This window comes from Ostrea edulis, chromosome 3 (assembly GCF_947568905.1).
Source record: "Ostrea edulis chromosome 3, xbOstEdul1.1, whole genome shotgun sequence".
Classification (NCBI taxonomy): domain Eukaryota; kingdom Metazoa; phylum Mollusca; class Bivalvia; order Ostreida; family Ostreidae; genus Ostrea; species Ostrea edulis.
The window spans coordinates 41,328,766-41,347,009 of NC_079166.1; the positions used below are offsets into that span (position 1 = coordinate 41,328,766).

Here is an 18,244-nt window from a genome sequence, read left to right on the forward strand (position 1 = left end):
TGAGTTTTACGTCAGCAACTTTGTGAAGGTTGAAAAAATTTGTATTTGGAAAATTGTGTTCTAAAATTTATTCATTTTCTATAGAAAGTATGATGGTTTCATGTAATCAATTTACAACTTCAGAAACAAGGATTTTTTATGCTTTTGATATCAGCTTGTTATGCATCTGTGCTTGTTCAATAACAACCAATGTTATTTTTCTCCTAGATTTACGACAATTCCAGTCAGATTTAAATGAATCTGCTGACTCATCAGAATCTCTGTGCAGTAGTCTGTCCTCCATAGAATCGCCAAGGCAAGGATTTAAAATCAAGATGGACCTGGAACAAACAGAATCTTCAGAAAATCTTTGTGAGAAAGACCAAAATGAGAATTCTGTTCCTAAACTGGACTCGGAGGATATGACAACAGGTGCAGATTTGTACTTTCCGAAACAAAAAACTCGAACAGAACTATGTGACCCCTCCGATACAGACTCAGAGGCTTCACCAAGGGAGGTAACTCCAAACCCAGATCAAAATGACAATTCAAACTCTGCCATATCAAAACAATCAGATACAGATTCAAACTTATCTCAAGACAGCCCCGAGACACCAGAGGAGGCTGTGCCAAAAATAGTCCTCCCTGGTCATAACGATGCTGATTCTGATGCCTCACCAAGGGATATAACATTATTCCCTTCAACAAATGATTCTTCTAGACCTAAAATTGAAGATCTGGGTCAATCAATTAGTGTGGAAAGTGACCTAGAAACAGAAAAAGTGGATTTCTCTGAGCAAGAACCAAGGTTTCGCTCCAGTGTTAGTGCTGAGGATATCTTTGAAGGGGTGGATGAAGTCGCTAAAAATTTGGAATCCAGGCTGGTTGATAGAACTAATGAAAATATGGAGAGCTGTGAGACTGTGGTCTCTGATAATGTGGAAATGGATTCAGATTCTGACAGGAATATAGAGCAACTGTCAGATAGAGATTCAGCTGTCATTACAGCAGATAATGCACGCAATGCAAACAGAGATGTGCAGAGGCAGTCTGACGGGAAATCTGTCAGTGTGAGAGAGGAAGAGGAGAGCCTGCACAGTACTGTACAGCAGCAGTCGAGTGAAACTGAAGGACAGAGCGATGTCCAGAATGACGACGAGTCCTTCAAAATAGAACAGATGGAACAGGAGTTACAGGAGCAGGTATAGATAGCATCTTGTCTCACTTCCTGTTTCTAAATCTTCAGTTCTTACCACGAAGTGAAATTAATGAAGACTAAAAAATGATAAACTTGTTAAGTTTGATAGTTGTTAGTCTTATACTTATGTTAGAATTTTTCCAGTTTATGAACTTTATTTCTGTGATTCTTATTTTGGTACATATATACATGTATGTATTTTGATATGGCATCCTAAAATAAGTATCCTTTTGAAACACTGTCAAGATTACCAGTAATATAATATTCTAGTACTCATCCGGACAGGTTGGGAATAGTTTCCTGTAAAGCAAAAATATCTTTGTAAGGAAGAATATTCACTTTGAGCTGTTTAAGGGAGAAAAATATTTGACATGAAATAAGGAAGATTGGAGAGAATTTCAAGCATTTGCCTGAATATGTCCCTGCTTTCTATAGAATGTTCAGGTAGACCATTGTTAGATTCTCACTGTCTGTCACATTTACTTGTCAATAGATCTCTTACAAAATAATTCTTTTTTGCATATGACTGGGCATATATCTTGTAGATGTATAAGATTAGAACAGCTTGGCATTGGAACTCGGTACAGATGATAGAATGTTACTGTACAGGAAGGTTTCAGATGCTGCAATTAAATTAATATGTGTTCCAAGAGGAGTGCAGCAAATGTTCAATTTCTAGTCACTATTTCAATAAAATACTGTAAGCCAACTTTTATTCGCGATTACTTTATTTTTGCGATTTATCAGAGATGAACTGGTTTACTGCGACTAATTCTAGAGACTGAGATTATCTTAAAGAAATACAAGAGATATTTAATAGACTCATTTGTGACGAGAAATATTCGCAATGATTATAATTAGGTTCTCGCTTTTATAGTGAAAATTTCTCGCTCACAAAAAAAGTTGGTTTACAGTGTACAAGGACGTACAACCAAGAATGTTGTTTAACTTTCATTTATGTTTAGGGGTAAATGCCAGGATGTAAGCTCATGTATTTCTATCATAATGAGACTAGTATATTTTAATTCTTCTCTATGGCAGGAATATGGTCATTTAATGATGTGTGATTTTGATGTCATTATTGGGGATGTGACAGTTACCAGCATTGTAGGAAAATTAAAAGACACAAATTTTTCTACAATGCTGGCAATCATCATCCCACCCCAAAAATGACAACCAAGACATTTCATTTATATTTACATCAACACCTACTGTAGAACCTGTTTTTAGGTCTGTGATATATGCATGTACAACCATGTTACACAAAATGGAATAGCAGAGACAGGTGGTCATGTGATTTTTTGATTGGCGGAAAAGTCAAAAGTTTGCTTCTTTAGAGTTTTCGTGATAATTCACAGGAAAATATTTTGGAGAAAATCTACAGTTAGCTTTTTATTTTTGTTGATACATTTTGTCTGAATAAGAAACCGAAAAAATTAGATCAAGGAAAACTGACATCAGTTGTATTCAATGTTTTGGCAGTTGTCTTGTGGCCTGCCCGGATTGTGGTCTGACATTGTGGCAAGTACTGCCATGTGCATTACACATCATTGTCAGATGAACTTTAAACTGTACAACAGAGTTATTAAGAAATCAAACAATAAATTCACCTATCAATGCTTACACAATAGAAGAACCTCTTCAATTTTGTGGAGTATTTGAAGTGTAGGCCACTTCACATTTACTTACAATCAAATATGTACAAAATGTGTTAATAGGGAAACTATACACATAACTATGAATAACCTAGTGTTCATGTGTAGAATGACCATATCAGGAGGGAAAAATCTTCTCAATTATTTTGTAAAAAACCACAAAGACAGAATTCTTTCATATAATCAAGGTATTTTTGCTCTGGATTGGAGAAAATGGTGAACTTCCCAAGTTGTTTAATTACCAGTATGAGTATAGAATTTGTTTAATTACCAGTATGAGTATAGAATTTGTTTAATTACCAGTATAAGTATAGAATTTGTTTAATTACCAGTATGAGTATAGAATTTGTTTATGTTGTTTATAATTACCAGTATGAGTATAGAATTTGTTTATGTTGTGTGAAGAAAAGCTGTTCTCTGTAACAGTTGTAACCAGTGTACACAATTAACATGTAATTAATGCACATGATTATGTGTCTTGTAGAATAAACAGATCAGCCTGATGAGTGAGAAGGTATCCAAGTTAGCACAGTAAGTTATTAAACATGGTAAAAGTGGAGAAAATGATTTTAGTATGTATTGTATACAGGATTGTTTTCGCCTTTCTGCACTTGCTTACGGTTTCATTCCATTTTGAATTCGCCTGTGCACACACAGTTGTGTTAAAAGAGAGATAAGAGAAAAAAACAATTTTGCCCAGTCTTAAACTCATCCATTGACAACAAGGGCAAAAATAAAATGGGGGGGAGGGGAGGCAAATATTTCCCTGCATACAATATAATGACTGGTGTGTCTTGTCTTCTGAGATAGATTCACTGAAATTTTAGATCACCTGAGGCCCGTTTTACAAAACAACTTACGACAAAGTCGCAAGTCTTAAATTGTATTACACTGTTATTACTTTGAGTGAATGAAGTAAAACTTTTCTGAGGCTTAGTTTTCAATATTTAAAAAAATATATTTTGCATTTTGAGTGAATGATCTGACAATAAACTAGAAAATTCCAGTATGTAAACTTGATCGTAAGTCGTAAGTTCTTTTGTAAAACGTGCCCCTGAGTTACTGTGCTGTGCATTAAGACTTGAATGTTTTTAACTAATCCTCTTGATAACTACCCATCAAATTGTTTTTAAGTTTGGCATGAAGCATCTTTGGGACAAGGGGGGCACGAATTGTAAATTTCAGGACTCCTGCACTCCTTGGGCTTTAGAGGCAGGGCTAAACTGTCAAAAATCTACCAATTTCATAAAATCTTCTCTACAACTGCACATCTTTAAAAAAAAAATGCATAGGCATGTTGAGCAAGAAGGCCTCTACCAAAATTGTAAATTTCATGATCCCTGAGGTAGAGGTTCAGATTTCAATGTAGGGTCAAACCTGGTATATAGTGTTTATTTGTAAAACATTTAATGCTTTTGATACTAAATTGAAACTAAATAGATATTTAGAAGAAACTAAATAGATATTTAGAAGGACCAGATATCCTTTTACCAAAATTGTAAATTTCATGATCCTAGGGGTAGGGGTTCTACATGTAGTATCAGGAGGGGGTCAAAATGGTCATAATGATTAAATGTCTATTATTTGAAAGACTTGCTGATATTCTGATATAAAAAAAATTTAAAATGCTAAAGCAGAAAGGAATGTACCAAAATTGTGAATTTTTCAACCCCTGGGGTAGAGGTTCCAAGTTAAGGGTGGGGGCAATATGGTAAAAATTATTATAGATTTTGTAGCCCTTGGGGTTAGTGATACCTTTAACTATTACTCAGGTGACCAATAAGGCTTGTTGGCCTCATGTTAAATTACCTGGTTGTAAAACCTCAGGGCAAGTGCAGGCCGGGTTTCAAAACCAGTGTAGAAAATTAGTTACATTTACACGTATTGCAATGAGTGCCAGTGAACTCTAGGCTATCACCTGATATAAAGTTAAAGCACCAAAACACGGGTATGTTAAGGCAGGTCATGCTCCATTTATACATTTTAATATGCAGTCTTTAAAATCTGATCTACAGAAAGGGAGGGAGCTACTAACTTTTTTGGGTGTTTACATGAGAACATATTGTATCATAACAACATGACATAACAGTCACATAATGATGTCATACATGACTGTTACTATAAATAGATCATAAATGTACCTAAAAGAAAATGAAAAAGTATACCACTATCCTAGGGTTTAAACATTTATCTAACTGGTGATAACAGAAGTAAAACACCCAAAGGTTATCAAAAGTGCTGCTAGAACCTACCGCTTTCAGTATATAATTATCGTTAAACATCTAAACACAACACCTTCTCGGTGTTTTACACTGATTTTCTAGAGTTTTCTTTGAAAGCTTTCTTAACAAACAATCCCAGCAGCAATTGGCATGTACATTAGTTTATTACCCTTCACACAGTGTATAAAAAGGCTCTAAAAGTATGTGCCGTAGTGTCATACTTTTGCAGTTTTATGTCAGAGTATGACAGAGGAAAATTGGACAGACATGCTAACAGGAATCTTTTTTCCATTGAATAAAATTTGTCAATGAATGAAATCAACATACCTACATAATATTTATAAATTCTCAGTGTTTTACATTATTTATTCCATGGCATATATTTAAACTACTCCATATTTTGTCGATATTTACTAGACACAGTTATGAGAATTAGAGTATTGTCTGTAAACTCTCTCCAACATTAGGTATATGTGTAGATTTTTAAGGATTTTACTTTATGATTCTGATTTCATTACAGAATGGTAGATGAAACCACTTTAGTTTTCCCAACAAAGTACCAAACTATAGAAAAACCAGGTAGGTTCATCTGTTATCTCATATTCAATGGGTGTCTTAACAGGTATGAAAATGAATTTCCCTTTTCTCATAAAGTGCTACAAAGTGATTTTTTGATTAGTAAAACACATTTCATCTTTAGTCCTGCACAATCCAAAACATGCTGAGAAATGGTAATTATTGATAGAGCATGTTTTTGAAAACCATGATTTTTGTCCTGAAATATTCTATATCGCAGTACCTTAATGAAACGTTGTTGTAAATCTGCACAACATATTTACAACACCATTATCCCTATAGTAACGACATTTATGATACGGACTTGATCCAGCAAAATAAATCCTTCCTTATACTGACATTTAAATGCAATAAACCATTTTATTACTTTTGCATAATGAAATGTTTCTCATGGCGATTTTAAACAAATTCACTGTGGTTTCTGAATCAGTATTTTTCATTGGATACCAATCGACAAAATCAACTGATTAACAATTTTTGTTCATAAAGGAATAAGTAGTTTTTTATGAAATTATTTATCAACAAAACTAGTTTTTTGGTGGTTTTTTTTTGCAAATCCAATACATTTTTTATATTTGATGCCCATGAAAACCGAGGAAACCACAGTATGCATACTGCTGTAGTAAGGTGGCAGACGGACCATGCACATCAGCCTGGATAGCTCAGTTTATAGAACACCTGTCTAGTAATACAGAGACCCTGAGTTTGATTCCAAGTGTATATAGCCACATATTTTTTGAAGCCATTCCTTTTCCTATTAAATAATATATCACATGACTATTTTGGTGTAATTCTCTAACAATTTCTATTAATTAAATGAATGTCATGTTCTATTTTTAGAGACTGTTCTAATCGTGTGTAGATGTCCTGATAAGAAGACAATCCGGAAAACATTTTTACTGGACAATGGGAGGTTAGCACTGGATGCTATAAAGGCCAGTTTTAATCTGGACACTGTGGAGATATTTATAGGTACATTGCTTGAACAGATAATGAAAAGAAAGTTATAACTTATTTAATCATGAAATTGTGATGCTCTCAAATGACAGTTTGGTGTAATTTTTAGGCCACCTGAGTCTCAGAGACATAATGTCATGATGTCAACATAATTTGAAAGTTTTCATAATGGTAGTTATAATATGATCAAATAATTCCATGCTTTCTGATTGGCTGAAATCCAACAACCCCAGACAAATAGAATGTTAGATTCACCTGCATGTGCCTTCGAGGCCAATACGAACCGGAACGAGTTATTGAAAGAAATTTACATGAACGCATTGTTTTAAAGTTGAACAAAATGGCGGTCCAAACGAATGCAGAAAAAGCAACGTTTTTCAAAACATCCTTATGTATCCTACACCGAAATAAAGAAAAGGGATAAGAACATGAAGAATTACGGACATTAAAGATAAGATGTAAATAAAACAAACTATAAGTATCATAGTCTTTTAAACAAAGAAACAGTAAAGATATATTCACACACCCCTTCACGGAGTACCAACGGACGATATACAATTTCCAAATGATATTTTTAACGGATTTAACTGGGAACGTTTATTACGTTGCCCCCGGTATTACGTTATTTTATCGTGACAAAATGGAAAACGTAATAACAGGGTTCCACTGTACATCTAATTTAACATCTGGGAATTCCAACAGAAATGAAAGTAGAATTTAAATATAGAAAATATCTTTCATTCTTGAAAATGCATAAAAGTATGAACTGCGATGCTTTGTGCCAGCATACTTTTTTAACGCCCTTCATTAAGTATGATTGTGTGAAGTGTCACAATTCATACCTTCATGCATTTTCAAAAACAAAATACATTTTTTAAATAAAACAATTATTGACATTTTGTGGCTAATACAATGCTTTAGCTACTGTTGAAGTATGATATTTTCCTCACCCTCTGGGCTCAGTGAAAATTGTATTCCACATGTATCTAGGGCATTGTATTGACCTCAGAAATGCCAGTAATTCTATAAAGATGCCACAATGGTGAATAAATGCAACATTCACTTATCATGTAGAATTGCATTGTGAATACTGCATTTTCCTTCAAGAAATGATGTGTTGTTTCAGCCAATCAGGAATGAAGAAAACTTTTAGCCATGTGATAATATCTATTTTTCCTTTGTATCAGTCAATATGATGAAATACTCATTAATTAGCAGTCCGGGTGATGAAATACTCATTAACTGACAGTTTGGGTGATGAAATACTCATTACCTGACAGTTTGGGTGATGAAATACTCATTACCTGACAGTTTGGGTGATGAAATGCTCATTAACGGGCAGTTTGGGTGATGAAATACTCATTAACTGACAGTTTGGGTGATGAAATACTCATTAACTGACAGTTTGGGTGATGAAATACTCATTAACGGGCAGTTTGGGTGATGAAATACTCATTAACTGACAGTTTGGGTGATGAAATACTCATTAACGGGCAGTTTGGGTGATGAAATACTCATTAACTGACAGTTTGGGTGATGGCAAGTTTATTGTATCCCTTGACTCGAACTATTTTCATGATCAGCGATTTTTTTCTACCCACTGGTGCTGGTACCGGTACCCTTTCAATTGGGAAAAATAGCGTCAATATCGAACAATTTGGGAATTTTCTACCAATGTATCGGCAAATGATTTCAACTAAAAGAAAAGAAAAAAAGACAACAAAACAAGAAGTAGTCATCCCTTTAAAAACATTTTTACGGTAATATTTGCTGTTGTGATACATAAGGAATCGTCGTAGCCTCGTTTTAGAATTGTCATTTCTCTACAAAACACGCGCACTGCCATGATATGTACTTTCGATTTAATACTGGAAGTTAACATTTTAGTTAACTTGTACAACGTTTCAGACTAAGTAAATTACGATGTCAGTGGTCTATTTTACGGCAAGTAAATTGGGAATTTTTAGTCTCAAAATTGGGAAAAATCAATGGTTTTTGGCATTGGGAATGGTACCATTTATCGGTACCAGTTATATAAGGGAAAAAATCGCTGATGATTATCAGATGGTGGTAAGAGGGGTGAATCTTAAATACTTGGTTAACTGAGGAGGAGACATTGTATTAAACATGATTTTATAATTATCAGATGGTGGTAAGAGGGGTGGATCTAAATACTTGGTTAACTGAGGAGACATCCTATTAAACATGATTTTATAATTATCAGATGGTGGTAAGAGGGGTGGATCTAAATACTTGGTTAACTGAGGAGGAGATCTAGACATCCTTTTTAACATGATTTTATAATTATCAGATGGTGACCCATGCACAGTGTCCAGTAACATAGATGGTTACATTCCGTTAAGATTCCAGCCTTCTACCACACTCATCATCCAGGGGAGACCATCTAGGTCCAATCCCAGAATTCCAAGCAATTCAGACTCAGACGAAGAGAATATGAAATATTTTGATGCTGAAACCAAAACTGGAACTGTGTGTTAGCTTCAATAATGTACAGAGTCAATAATTACCATATTTCACTATGCAGAGTCAATAAATAACTGTGATTGCTATCTAGTATTCCTGAAAAATCTGATCTTGCAGAACCAAGAAGTAGATCAGATAACGGAGTTTGTTTTGATAGTGAAGCTAAGTCTAATGAACACTTACTCTCTGTTTATGCATCCATTATTTCATGGAGATCACACATTGCATTTCAGAATTAGATATATTGTGTGAAACTGTTTGTCATGATAACATTTGTATAATATCCACTAATATTGTTTTGTTTTCATTTTTTCTTTACAATATTATACACTGTAATAATAGATTTTATTTCTTTTTCTCATTTAAGTTATATTTTATACAATTTGTCTTTTGAGAAAGATATATGACATTGGTGTATAGTGTCAACATGTAAAAAAAAAAAATGCATTTTCTTAACTCATTTTCCTCTGACAACATGAAGTAGATCTGATATCAAAATTGTGTAAAATACCAGATGTGTTCAAATATTTATAAAACAATGAAAGAGAAATATGGGTTGATGATTAATAATCCTTATGTTTATAAATCAAAATGCATTAAAGCTAAATAGTTTATGGAATGTTTCATTTTTAAATTTTGATTTTATTATTTACAATAAATTTTATTTCTTCTTTTTAAGAAAGTGATCTGATTTTAATCTCTCCATCTGTTAATTTTTAAAATTGTATTTTAAAAACATAATGTATTCTATTAAAATCTTAATGATTCCAGTCAGAGTTTTGCTTCTTGGAAGTCCACTAGGACTATAATGAGTGACGTCTACTAGTTATACCCCCCGCAACAAGTTGGGGGGGGGGGGGGGTATACTGGAATCTGGTTGTCCGTCCGTCCATCCATCTGTAGACGCAATGGTTTCCGGGCTCTAAAGCATTATCCTTTCCACCTACCGTCACCATATCATACATATGGACTACCCATGGGATGAAGATGTTCCCTATCGATTTTGGGGTCCAAAGGTCAAGCGCACTGGACATCGAAGTAGCAATATGGTTTCCGGGCTCTAAAGCGTTATCCTTTCCACCTACAGTCACCATATCATACATATGGACTACCCATGGGATGAAGATGTTCCCTATCGATTTTGGGGTCAAAAGGTCAAGCGCACTGGACATCGAAGTAGCAATATGGTTTCCGGGCTCTAAAGCGTTATCCTTTCCACCTACAGTCACCATATCATACATATGGACTACCCATGGAATGAAGATGTTCCCTATCGATTTTGGGGTCCAAAGGTCAAGCGCACTGGACATCGAAGTAGCAATATGGTTTCCGGGCTCTAAAGCGTTATCCTTTCCACCTACAGTCACCATATCATACATATGGACTACCCATGGGATGAAGATGTTCCCTATCGATTTTGGGGTCCAAAGGTCAAGCGCACTGGACATCGAAGTAGCAATATGGTTTCCGGGCTCTAAAGCGTTATCCTTTCCACCTACAGTCACCATATCATACATATGGACTACCCATGGGATGAAGATGTTCCCTATCGATTTTAGGGTCAAAAGGTCAAAGGTCACGTGCACTGGACATCGAAGTAGCAATACGGTTCGGTTTGTCATGCCATTTGTTTTTTACACTCAGAAAAGAGGTAGTTTATACCTATTACCAACACCCTTTGGGAGATTGTGGTAAGCGAGGGGTATTCTTAGTGAGCATTGCTCACAGTACCTCTTGTTCTATAATGATGGATGTCCACTAGGTCTATAATGATGGATGTCCACTAGGACTATAATGATGGAAGTCCACTAGGACTATAATGATGGAAGTCTAGGACTATAATGATGGAAGTCCACTAGAACTATAATGATGGATGTCCACTAGGACTATATTATAATGATGGGAGTCCACTACGACTATAATGAGTGACGTCCACTAGTTCTATAATGATGGATGTCCACTAGGTCTATAATGATGGATGTCCACTAGGACTATAATGATGGAAGTCCACAACATTCACACAGTGCTCTACATTCACATACAGTACACTTCACATACAGTACACTACACACACAGTACACTACACATACATGTACAGTACACTACATTCACACAGTACACTACACACACAGTATACTACACACACAGTACACTACACACACAGTACACTACACATACAGTACACTACACACAGTACACTACACACACAGTACACTACGCACACAGTACACTACGCACACAGTACACTACATTCACACAGTACTGGTACACTACACACACAGAGTACACTACATTCACACAGTACACTACACACACAGTACACTACATACACAGAACACTACGCACACAGTACATTACATTCACATACAGTACACTACATTCACACAGTACACTACACACACAGTACACTACATACACAGAACACTACACACACAGTACATTACATTCACATACAGTACACTACATTCACACAGTACACTACATTCACACAGTACACTACACACACAGTACACTACATACACAGAACACTACACACACAGTACATTACATTCACATACAGTACACTACATTCACACAGTACACTACACACACAGTACACTACATTCACACAGTACACTACACACACAGTACACTACATACACAGTATACTACACACACAGTACTTAACACACACAGTACACTACATTCACACAGTACACTACACACACAATACACTACATACACAGTATACTACACACACAGTATACTACACACACAGTACACTACATACACAGTACACTACATACACAGTACACTACACACACAGTACACTACATACACAGTACACTACATACACAGTACACTACGCACACAGTACACTACATTCACACAGTAAACTACACACAAAGAGTACACTACATTCACATACAGTACACTACATTCACACAGTACACTACACACACAGTACACTACATACACAGAACACTACACACACATACATTACATTCACATACAGTACACTACATTCACACGGTACACTACATTCGCAGAGTACACTACATTCACAGAGTACACTACACACACAGTACACTACACACACACGGTCACTACACACAGTGTACACTACATACACAGTAAACTACATTCACAGAGTACACTACATTCACACACAATACACTACATACACAGTACACTAAACACACAGTACACTACACACACACAGTACACTACACACACACAGTCACTACACACACAGTACACTACATACACAGTACACTACATTCACAGAGTACACTACATTCACACACAGTACACTACATTCACAGAGTACACTACATTCACACACAATACACTACATACACAGTACACTAAACACACAGTACACTACACACACACAGTACACTATACACACACAGTCACTACACACACAGTACACTACATACACAGTACACTACATTCACAGAGTACACTACATTCACACACAGTACACTACATTCACAGAGTACACTACATACACAGTACACTACATTCACACACACACACAAACACACACACAGTACACTACACACACAATACACTACACACACAGTACACTACATTCACACACAGTACACTACATTCACACACAGTACACTACATTCACAGAGTACACTACACACACAGTACACTACACACACAGTACACTACATTCACACAGTACACTACACACACAGTACACTACATACACAGTACACTACACACACAGTACACTACATACACAGTACACTACATTCACACACAGTACACTACATTCACACACAGTACACTACATTCACACACAGTACACTACATTCACAGAGTACACTACACATACAGTACACTACACACACAGTACACTACATTCACACAGTACACTACACACACAGTACACTACACACACAGTACACTACACACACAGTACACTACATTCACAGAGTACACTACACACACAGTACACAGTGCACTACACACACAGTACACTACACACACAGTACTCTACATTCACACAGTACACTACACACACAGTACACTACACACACAGTACAGTATACTACACACACAGTACACTACATACACAGTACATTATATACACACACAGTACACTACATTCACAGAGTACACTACATTCACACACAGTAAACTACATTCACATAGTACACTACATTCACACAGTACACTACACACACAGCACATTACATTCACACACAGTACACTACATTCACACACAGTACACTACATTCACACACAGTACACTACATTCACAGAGTACACTACATTCACACACAGTACACTACATTCACACACAGTACACTACATTCACACACAGTACACTACATTCACACACAGTACACTACATTCACAGAGTACACTACATTCACACACAGTACACTACACACACAGTACAGTATACTACACACACAGTACACTACATACACAGTACATTATATACACACACAGTACACTACGTTCACAGAGTACACTACATTCACACACAGTACACTACACACACAGTACACTACATTCACACAGTACACTATACACACAGCACATTACATTCACACACAGTACACTACATTCACACACAGTGCACTACACACACTTTACACTACATTCACACAGTACACTACACACACAGCACACTACATTCACACAGTACACTACACACACAGTACATTACACACACAGTACACTATACACACACACAGTACACTACATATTTACACAGTACACTACACACACACAGTACACTACATTCACACAGTACACTACACACACAGCACACTACACAACATACATACAGTACTCTACAGACAGTACACTACATTCACAGAGTATACTACATTCACACACAGTACACTATATACATAGCACACTACCATGGTAGTAAACACAAACAGCACATCAAATTAGCTCCTAATTCAGGTGATTCTTTTATTGTGTTTTGTTTACCCTACAAATGTAGGGCTTCAAAAATAAGTCTATAGACTCATTTATGTTCCTCTCCACGGAAATCTTTAGTAAAAGGCGAAAGATTTAATCGTGGATTGAAGAGAAACCAGAGTACCTTCAATGAGTTACTTTGAATACTTATACTGTTTTTTAAACTACCTAATTACGTTTACAAGTATTTGCATGTTAAGATACTAGAAAACAAGTTTTTGAAAGAGGTAAAAATTGTTCAAGATTTTACTCAAAAAATTAAGATTTTAACTATATTATTATTTATTGTTGCAATATTTAATTTGTTCGGGAGGTTGCACTAAATTAAAAATGTTTGAGTAAAGTAATATAAACTTGAAAATTTAGTATATGGTTGTCAAAGGGAAATAACTTTAGTTAAACTTCGCTCGGCCTTTAAACGACGGAAAATGCCAAACGTTGTTTCGATCGTGTGGACGTCCTAGTACATCATCTTGACAACTGATTAAAAAAAAAAAAACGAAATTGTGCATTTGGTGTTATATTTCGCTTCGTATTAATAAAAAAAAAAATCTTATCGCATATTTTCCACTGAGCCCAGTGTTAAATCAGGGACCTATATACTATTATATTATTATTAAAAATGTCATATCACCGAATATCGGTGATATGATATTTTTAAAAACGGTTTTTATTTGAGATTTGTGTATTCCATTAAAATATATAAACTCTGAAGTTACATATTTTATCAAAAATACGTCCGAAATACCCACGGAATTGAACATTTAAAAATGCAAGAAGGGGGGTACCGGAAGTCCTGTCCACAAGCACCTGTGATTCATCACACAGTCAGGGCCGTAAATTACATGGAGGCGGAGGAGGCAGCTGCCTCCTCCAACTTTTGAGCCAAAAAAATTAAAATTTAAAGTTCATTAGAATTTATGTTGTTTCCAATAACTAAGAACATGATACCTCCCTTAAAAAGCATTCCAAATCTTTCTTTTAGAATGAGTTAGTCAAGTAACATCTTAGAAGGCCCTAGAATCAAGGATTTTGCACGAAACGTGTTCAGTGTGCACAAAATGTGCTCAGCGTCAGGGGGCCTGGGCGGCCCCCAGATCCCCGCCTAATTTCCTGCCTCCTCCAAATTGAAGGTTAATTTACGGCCCTGACAGTAGGGGCTCCGTTGTCAGATATTGAAGTTTTGTATTATTTGTTCCCGAATAATAAATTATATAAATCACATCCACCACCAAAATCCGCTTTTTTCGTCGTTTAAAATAAAAAGGTGTATTATATATATGTATACATTAAAAATCAAAACTTCAATTCCTTATTCGGGAACAATCCAACAAATAATACAAAACTTCAATATCTGAAAACCGATCCCCTGTAGTTCATCACTGTCATGGGAAACTAAGCAGTTCATTCATGTATTTTTCAATAAATATTTCAATTATTTTTGTTATAAATATATCTAATTTTAAAAAAAAACTTTCTAAAAAAAGTGGTATTCTATCGATACAAACTGATACACAAGCATATCCATTTTTAGATTAGTTTTATGAACATGCAGAAGAAATGCATGCATCTTATTTAAAAGAGACAATAAACATTATAAAAAATATGTATTTTTAGTATTAAACTAAAATTATAATTGTAATCACACGATAAATGTAAAACAGTTTTCAATATAAGCATCTTCCAGATACAAACATAAAATATTAATCGTTGATAGACAAAAATAAACAAAATTACCACATTATTTAGATCTCTTTCTTAAAGAGACACTACAGCTCATTTTCTACAGTGTGTTTTTTAAAACACGTATTGATAAAAATCATATCGTTACTGACAATTTTGAACAATTTGGGTGCATCAATTTGCTCTCTCAACTGCGCTTTGAATTCAAATGTTTCTTCATCGCGATTTTAAATGACAGGAAAGGTGTTGTGTAGAAAATTATTTAAATAGCCCTTATGGGGTTCACACTCGTCTTTCAAGCATGAAATTATTTCCTGCTTCTTAATTGAGTAATTATAAATCATTATTTTAACAGAAACCATTCCATGTTCCTATTGACCAATGGCTTTTTGTTTTTTTTTATAACTAACTCGTGTCGTATTATAATTTGAGATGAAAATAGCACTTACTTTTAAAGCAGTGTCTTCGCGGCCAGTCCCCATATGATAGCAGATTTAGAGGGGGCCAGGACCCCCTCCCTTTTTTCGCCACAAATTGTGAGTAATACTCCAGATTTGGCACCCAAAATGGCTTCAGTACTTTGGCTAATATTTGACTTTCACACACACACACACACACACCTTCGGAAATCCTAATTCCGCCACTGAATCCTGCGTGCGTTTCTCCTAGCTCTAAATGTTTTTAACGGTCATACTGATCCCAAAGTATATTTTACTTCACGTATGAGTTTTATCTCATTTTATTTTTACCTCTTTTCTCGCAGAATCTGTCAGAATTCTGCATCTATCCACCACTTTTTCTCACTGGTGCGCTGTTTACCGTCTATGCGCATGCGTCTGACGACCGAAAGGAGGAGACTCGATATTTTTTGTATAGGCCATCAAAAAGTATTAATTTTTACGTTAAAAGGAGAATTTTAAACTTTAGATAAGGGTTATTTTCGCAAAGCTCATACATTCAACTATGTAACAAAAAGTGAGAAAGCGCTGGGGAAATTGTCATTTCATGATACCATCAGTCAGAACTAAGACCTACAGTGAACGCAGATTCGACAAGGCTGCATCCACACTCTGGAACAATCTGCCTAGCCAGCTCAGAAACGCCAAAAATCTTGAATGTTTTAAACGTCTGTTAAAAACTCATCTTTTCTGTCAATCCTATAACCTTTAAATAGCTATGTACTGTTAAAATTAATGAATTTTGGGCACATTTGTGTTTTAGATTCCTTTGAGTAGTTTTACTTGTTTGTTTTTCATATATTTAGGACGTTGTATGCTTGCATCATATTTTATATTTTAAATTGTCTTGATTTGTACTTTTTATCCATTATGACATAATGTTGCATTCATGCTTATATGTGTAAGGATTCTTATGTTTCCGTTTGCCTACAATGTCCTAGCAGCTGGACGACGCTATACCATAAAACGTTCCGTCGTCGACGGGCGCAAAGATACTTGTAGAGATTTCTCCCACTCCTACATCTAGCCGGGTACACGTTGCAGTAGGAATGTGACGCCAGATTGGTTGTGCACGTACGTGAAAGTTTCTTATGCAAACATTCGATGTACGGCGCAGAAAAAAATGCGTACGGTTGAGGCCTTAAAATGTATTACAATTGTATGTTTGCATGTATCAATGTGTTTTTAAAAAATACAAAAATAAAACATTTTTGAAAAAAAAATGAATGTATTCTTGCATTGTCTTCTCATAAATGTAAACCCCAAGCCACAGGCACTCGACGTTTTAAATATCAATAATAACAAAAATGTTTACAGGAAGACAATTTTTAATATTATAGATATCTAAAACGTCGAGTGCCTGTGACCCCAAGCGGGCCTAGCAGCTTCAAGCCTTCAACCGATATCGGGCCTCAACCGTACACATTTTTTTCCTCGCCTTTGGAGCACATTAAGCCTAAATCAACAAAATCACTACTATATGCGTTTTATTAAAACCTATAATTAGTATGTCCCAGACGGCATCTATACAAGCATTAGCGCTAGCTTTATCCAAAGGCATTTCACTCTTAGAATTGTACACCAAGCAAGGGCGGATCCAAAGGGTGCGGACCCCCCCCCCTTTTTTTTTTTGGTTGCAGACCAAAAATTTAAGTTATCAATTTTAACGAGACGTAGTCAAAATGATATGAAAGTTGGATGTTTATACATGTAATTGCATCATTCAATTTTATCAACACCACTATATCCTTTAATTCTAGGATAAATAAGACGAAAAACTGACATATATAAATTTACGACATTTTCGTCAGATTTAAGTGCATCTCTTTTAAAAAGTATATGCAACAAGAAAGTTTTATTTAAGGTACCTCACTACACTAAAGTTTATACCCTTTGACACTACGTAACAAGATGGCGACTTAAATATTTTGATTGATTGAATATTGTTTAACGTCCCTCTTGATAATATTTCATTCAAACTGCCGGTGAAGGGCTGCAAAATTTAGGCCAATAGATGCTCGGCGCTTAAGGCCATTGAGCAGGGAGTGATCTTTATCGTACCACACGGTACCTAGGTTTTTGCGGTCTCATCCG

General features: G+C 35.5%; 1 protein-coding gene and 1 non-coding gene across 6 annotated transcripts in view; one reads left to right on the plus strand and one right to left on the minus strand.

The window, feature by feature from the left end:
- Positions 1 to 9,841, plus strand: part of LOC125677698 (WD repeat and coiled-coil-containing protein-like) — a 35,190-nt gene extending 25,349 nt beyond the window's left edge. For all 5 annotated transcript variants that reach the window (XM_056160738.1, XM_056160739.1, XM_056160736.1 and 2 more), the window contains 5 exons: positions 208 to 1,181; positions 3,317 to 3,363; positions 5,575 to 5,633; positions 6,471 to 6,602; positions 8,899 to 9,841. In XM_056160738.1, the coding sequence (XP_056016713.1) occupies positions 208 to 1,181; positions 3,317 to 3,363; positions 5,575 to 5,633; positions 6,471 to 6,602; positions 8,899 to 9,086 (1,400 nt within the window). In that variant the 3' untranslated portion in view covers positions 9,087 to 9,841. The remainder of the gene's footprint in view (positions 1 to 207; positions 1,182 to 3,316; positions 3,364 to 5,574; positions 5,634 to 6,470; positions 6,603 to 8,898) is intronic.
- Positions 9,842 to 14,016: 4,175 nt separating this feature from the next.
- On the minus strand, positions 14,017 to 14,133 carry LOC125677764 (U5 spliceosomal RNA). Its single transcript, XR_007371269.1, has one exon. It is a non-coding gene; the product is annotated as a U5 spliceosomal RNA (small nuclear RNA).
- Positions 14,134 to 18,244: the final 4,111 nt, after the last annotated feature.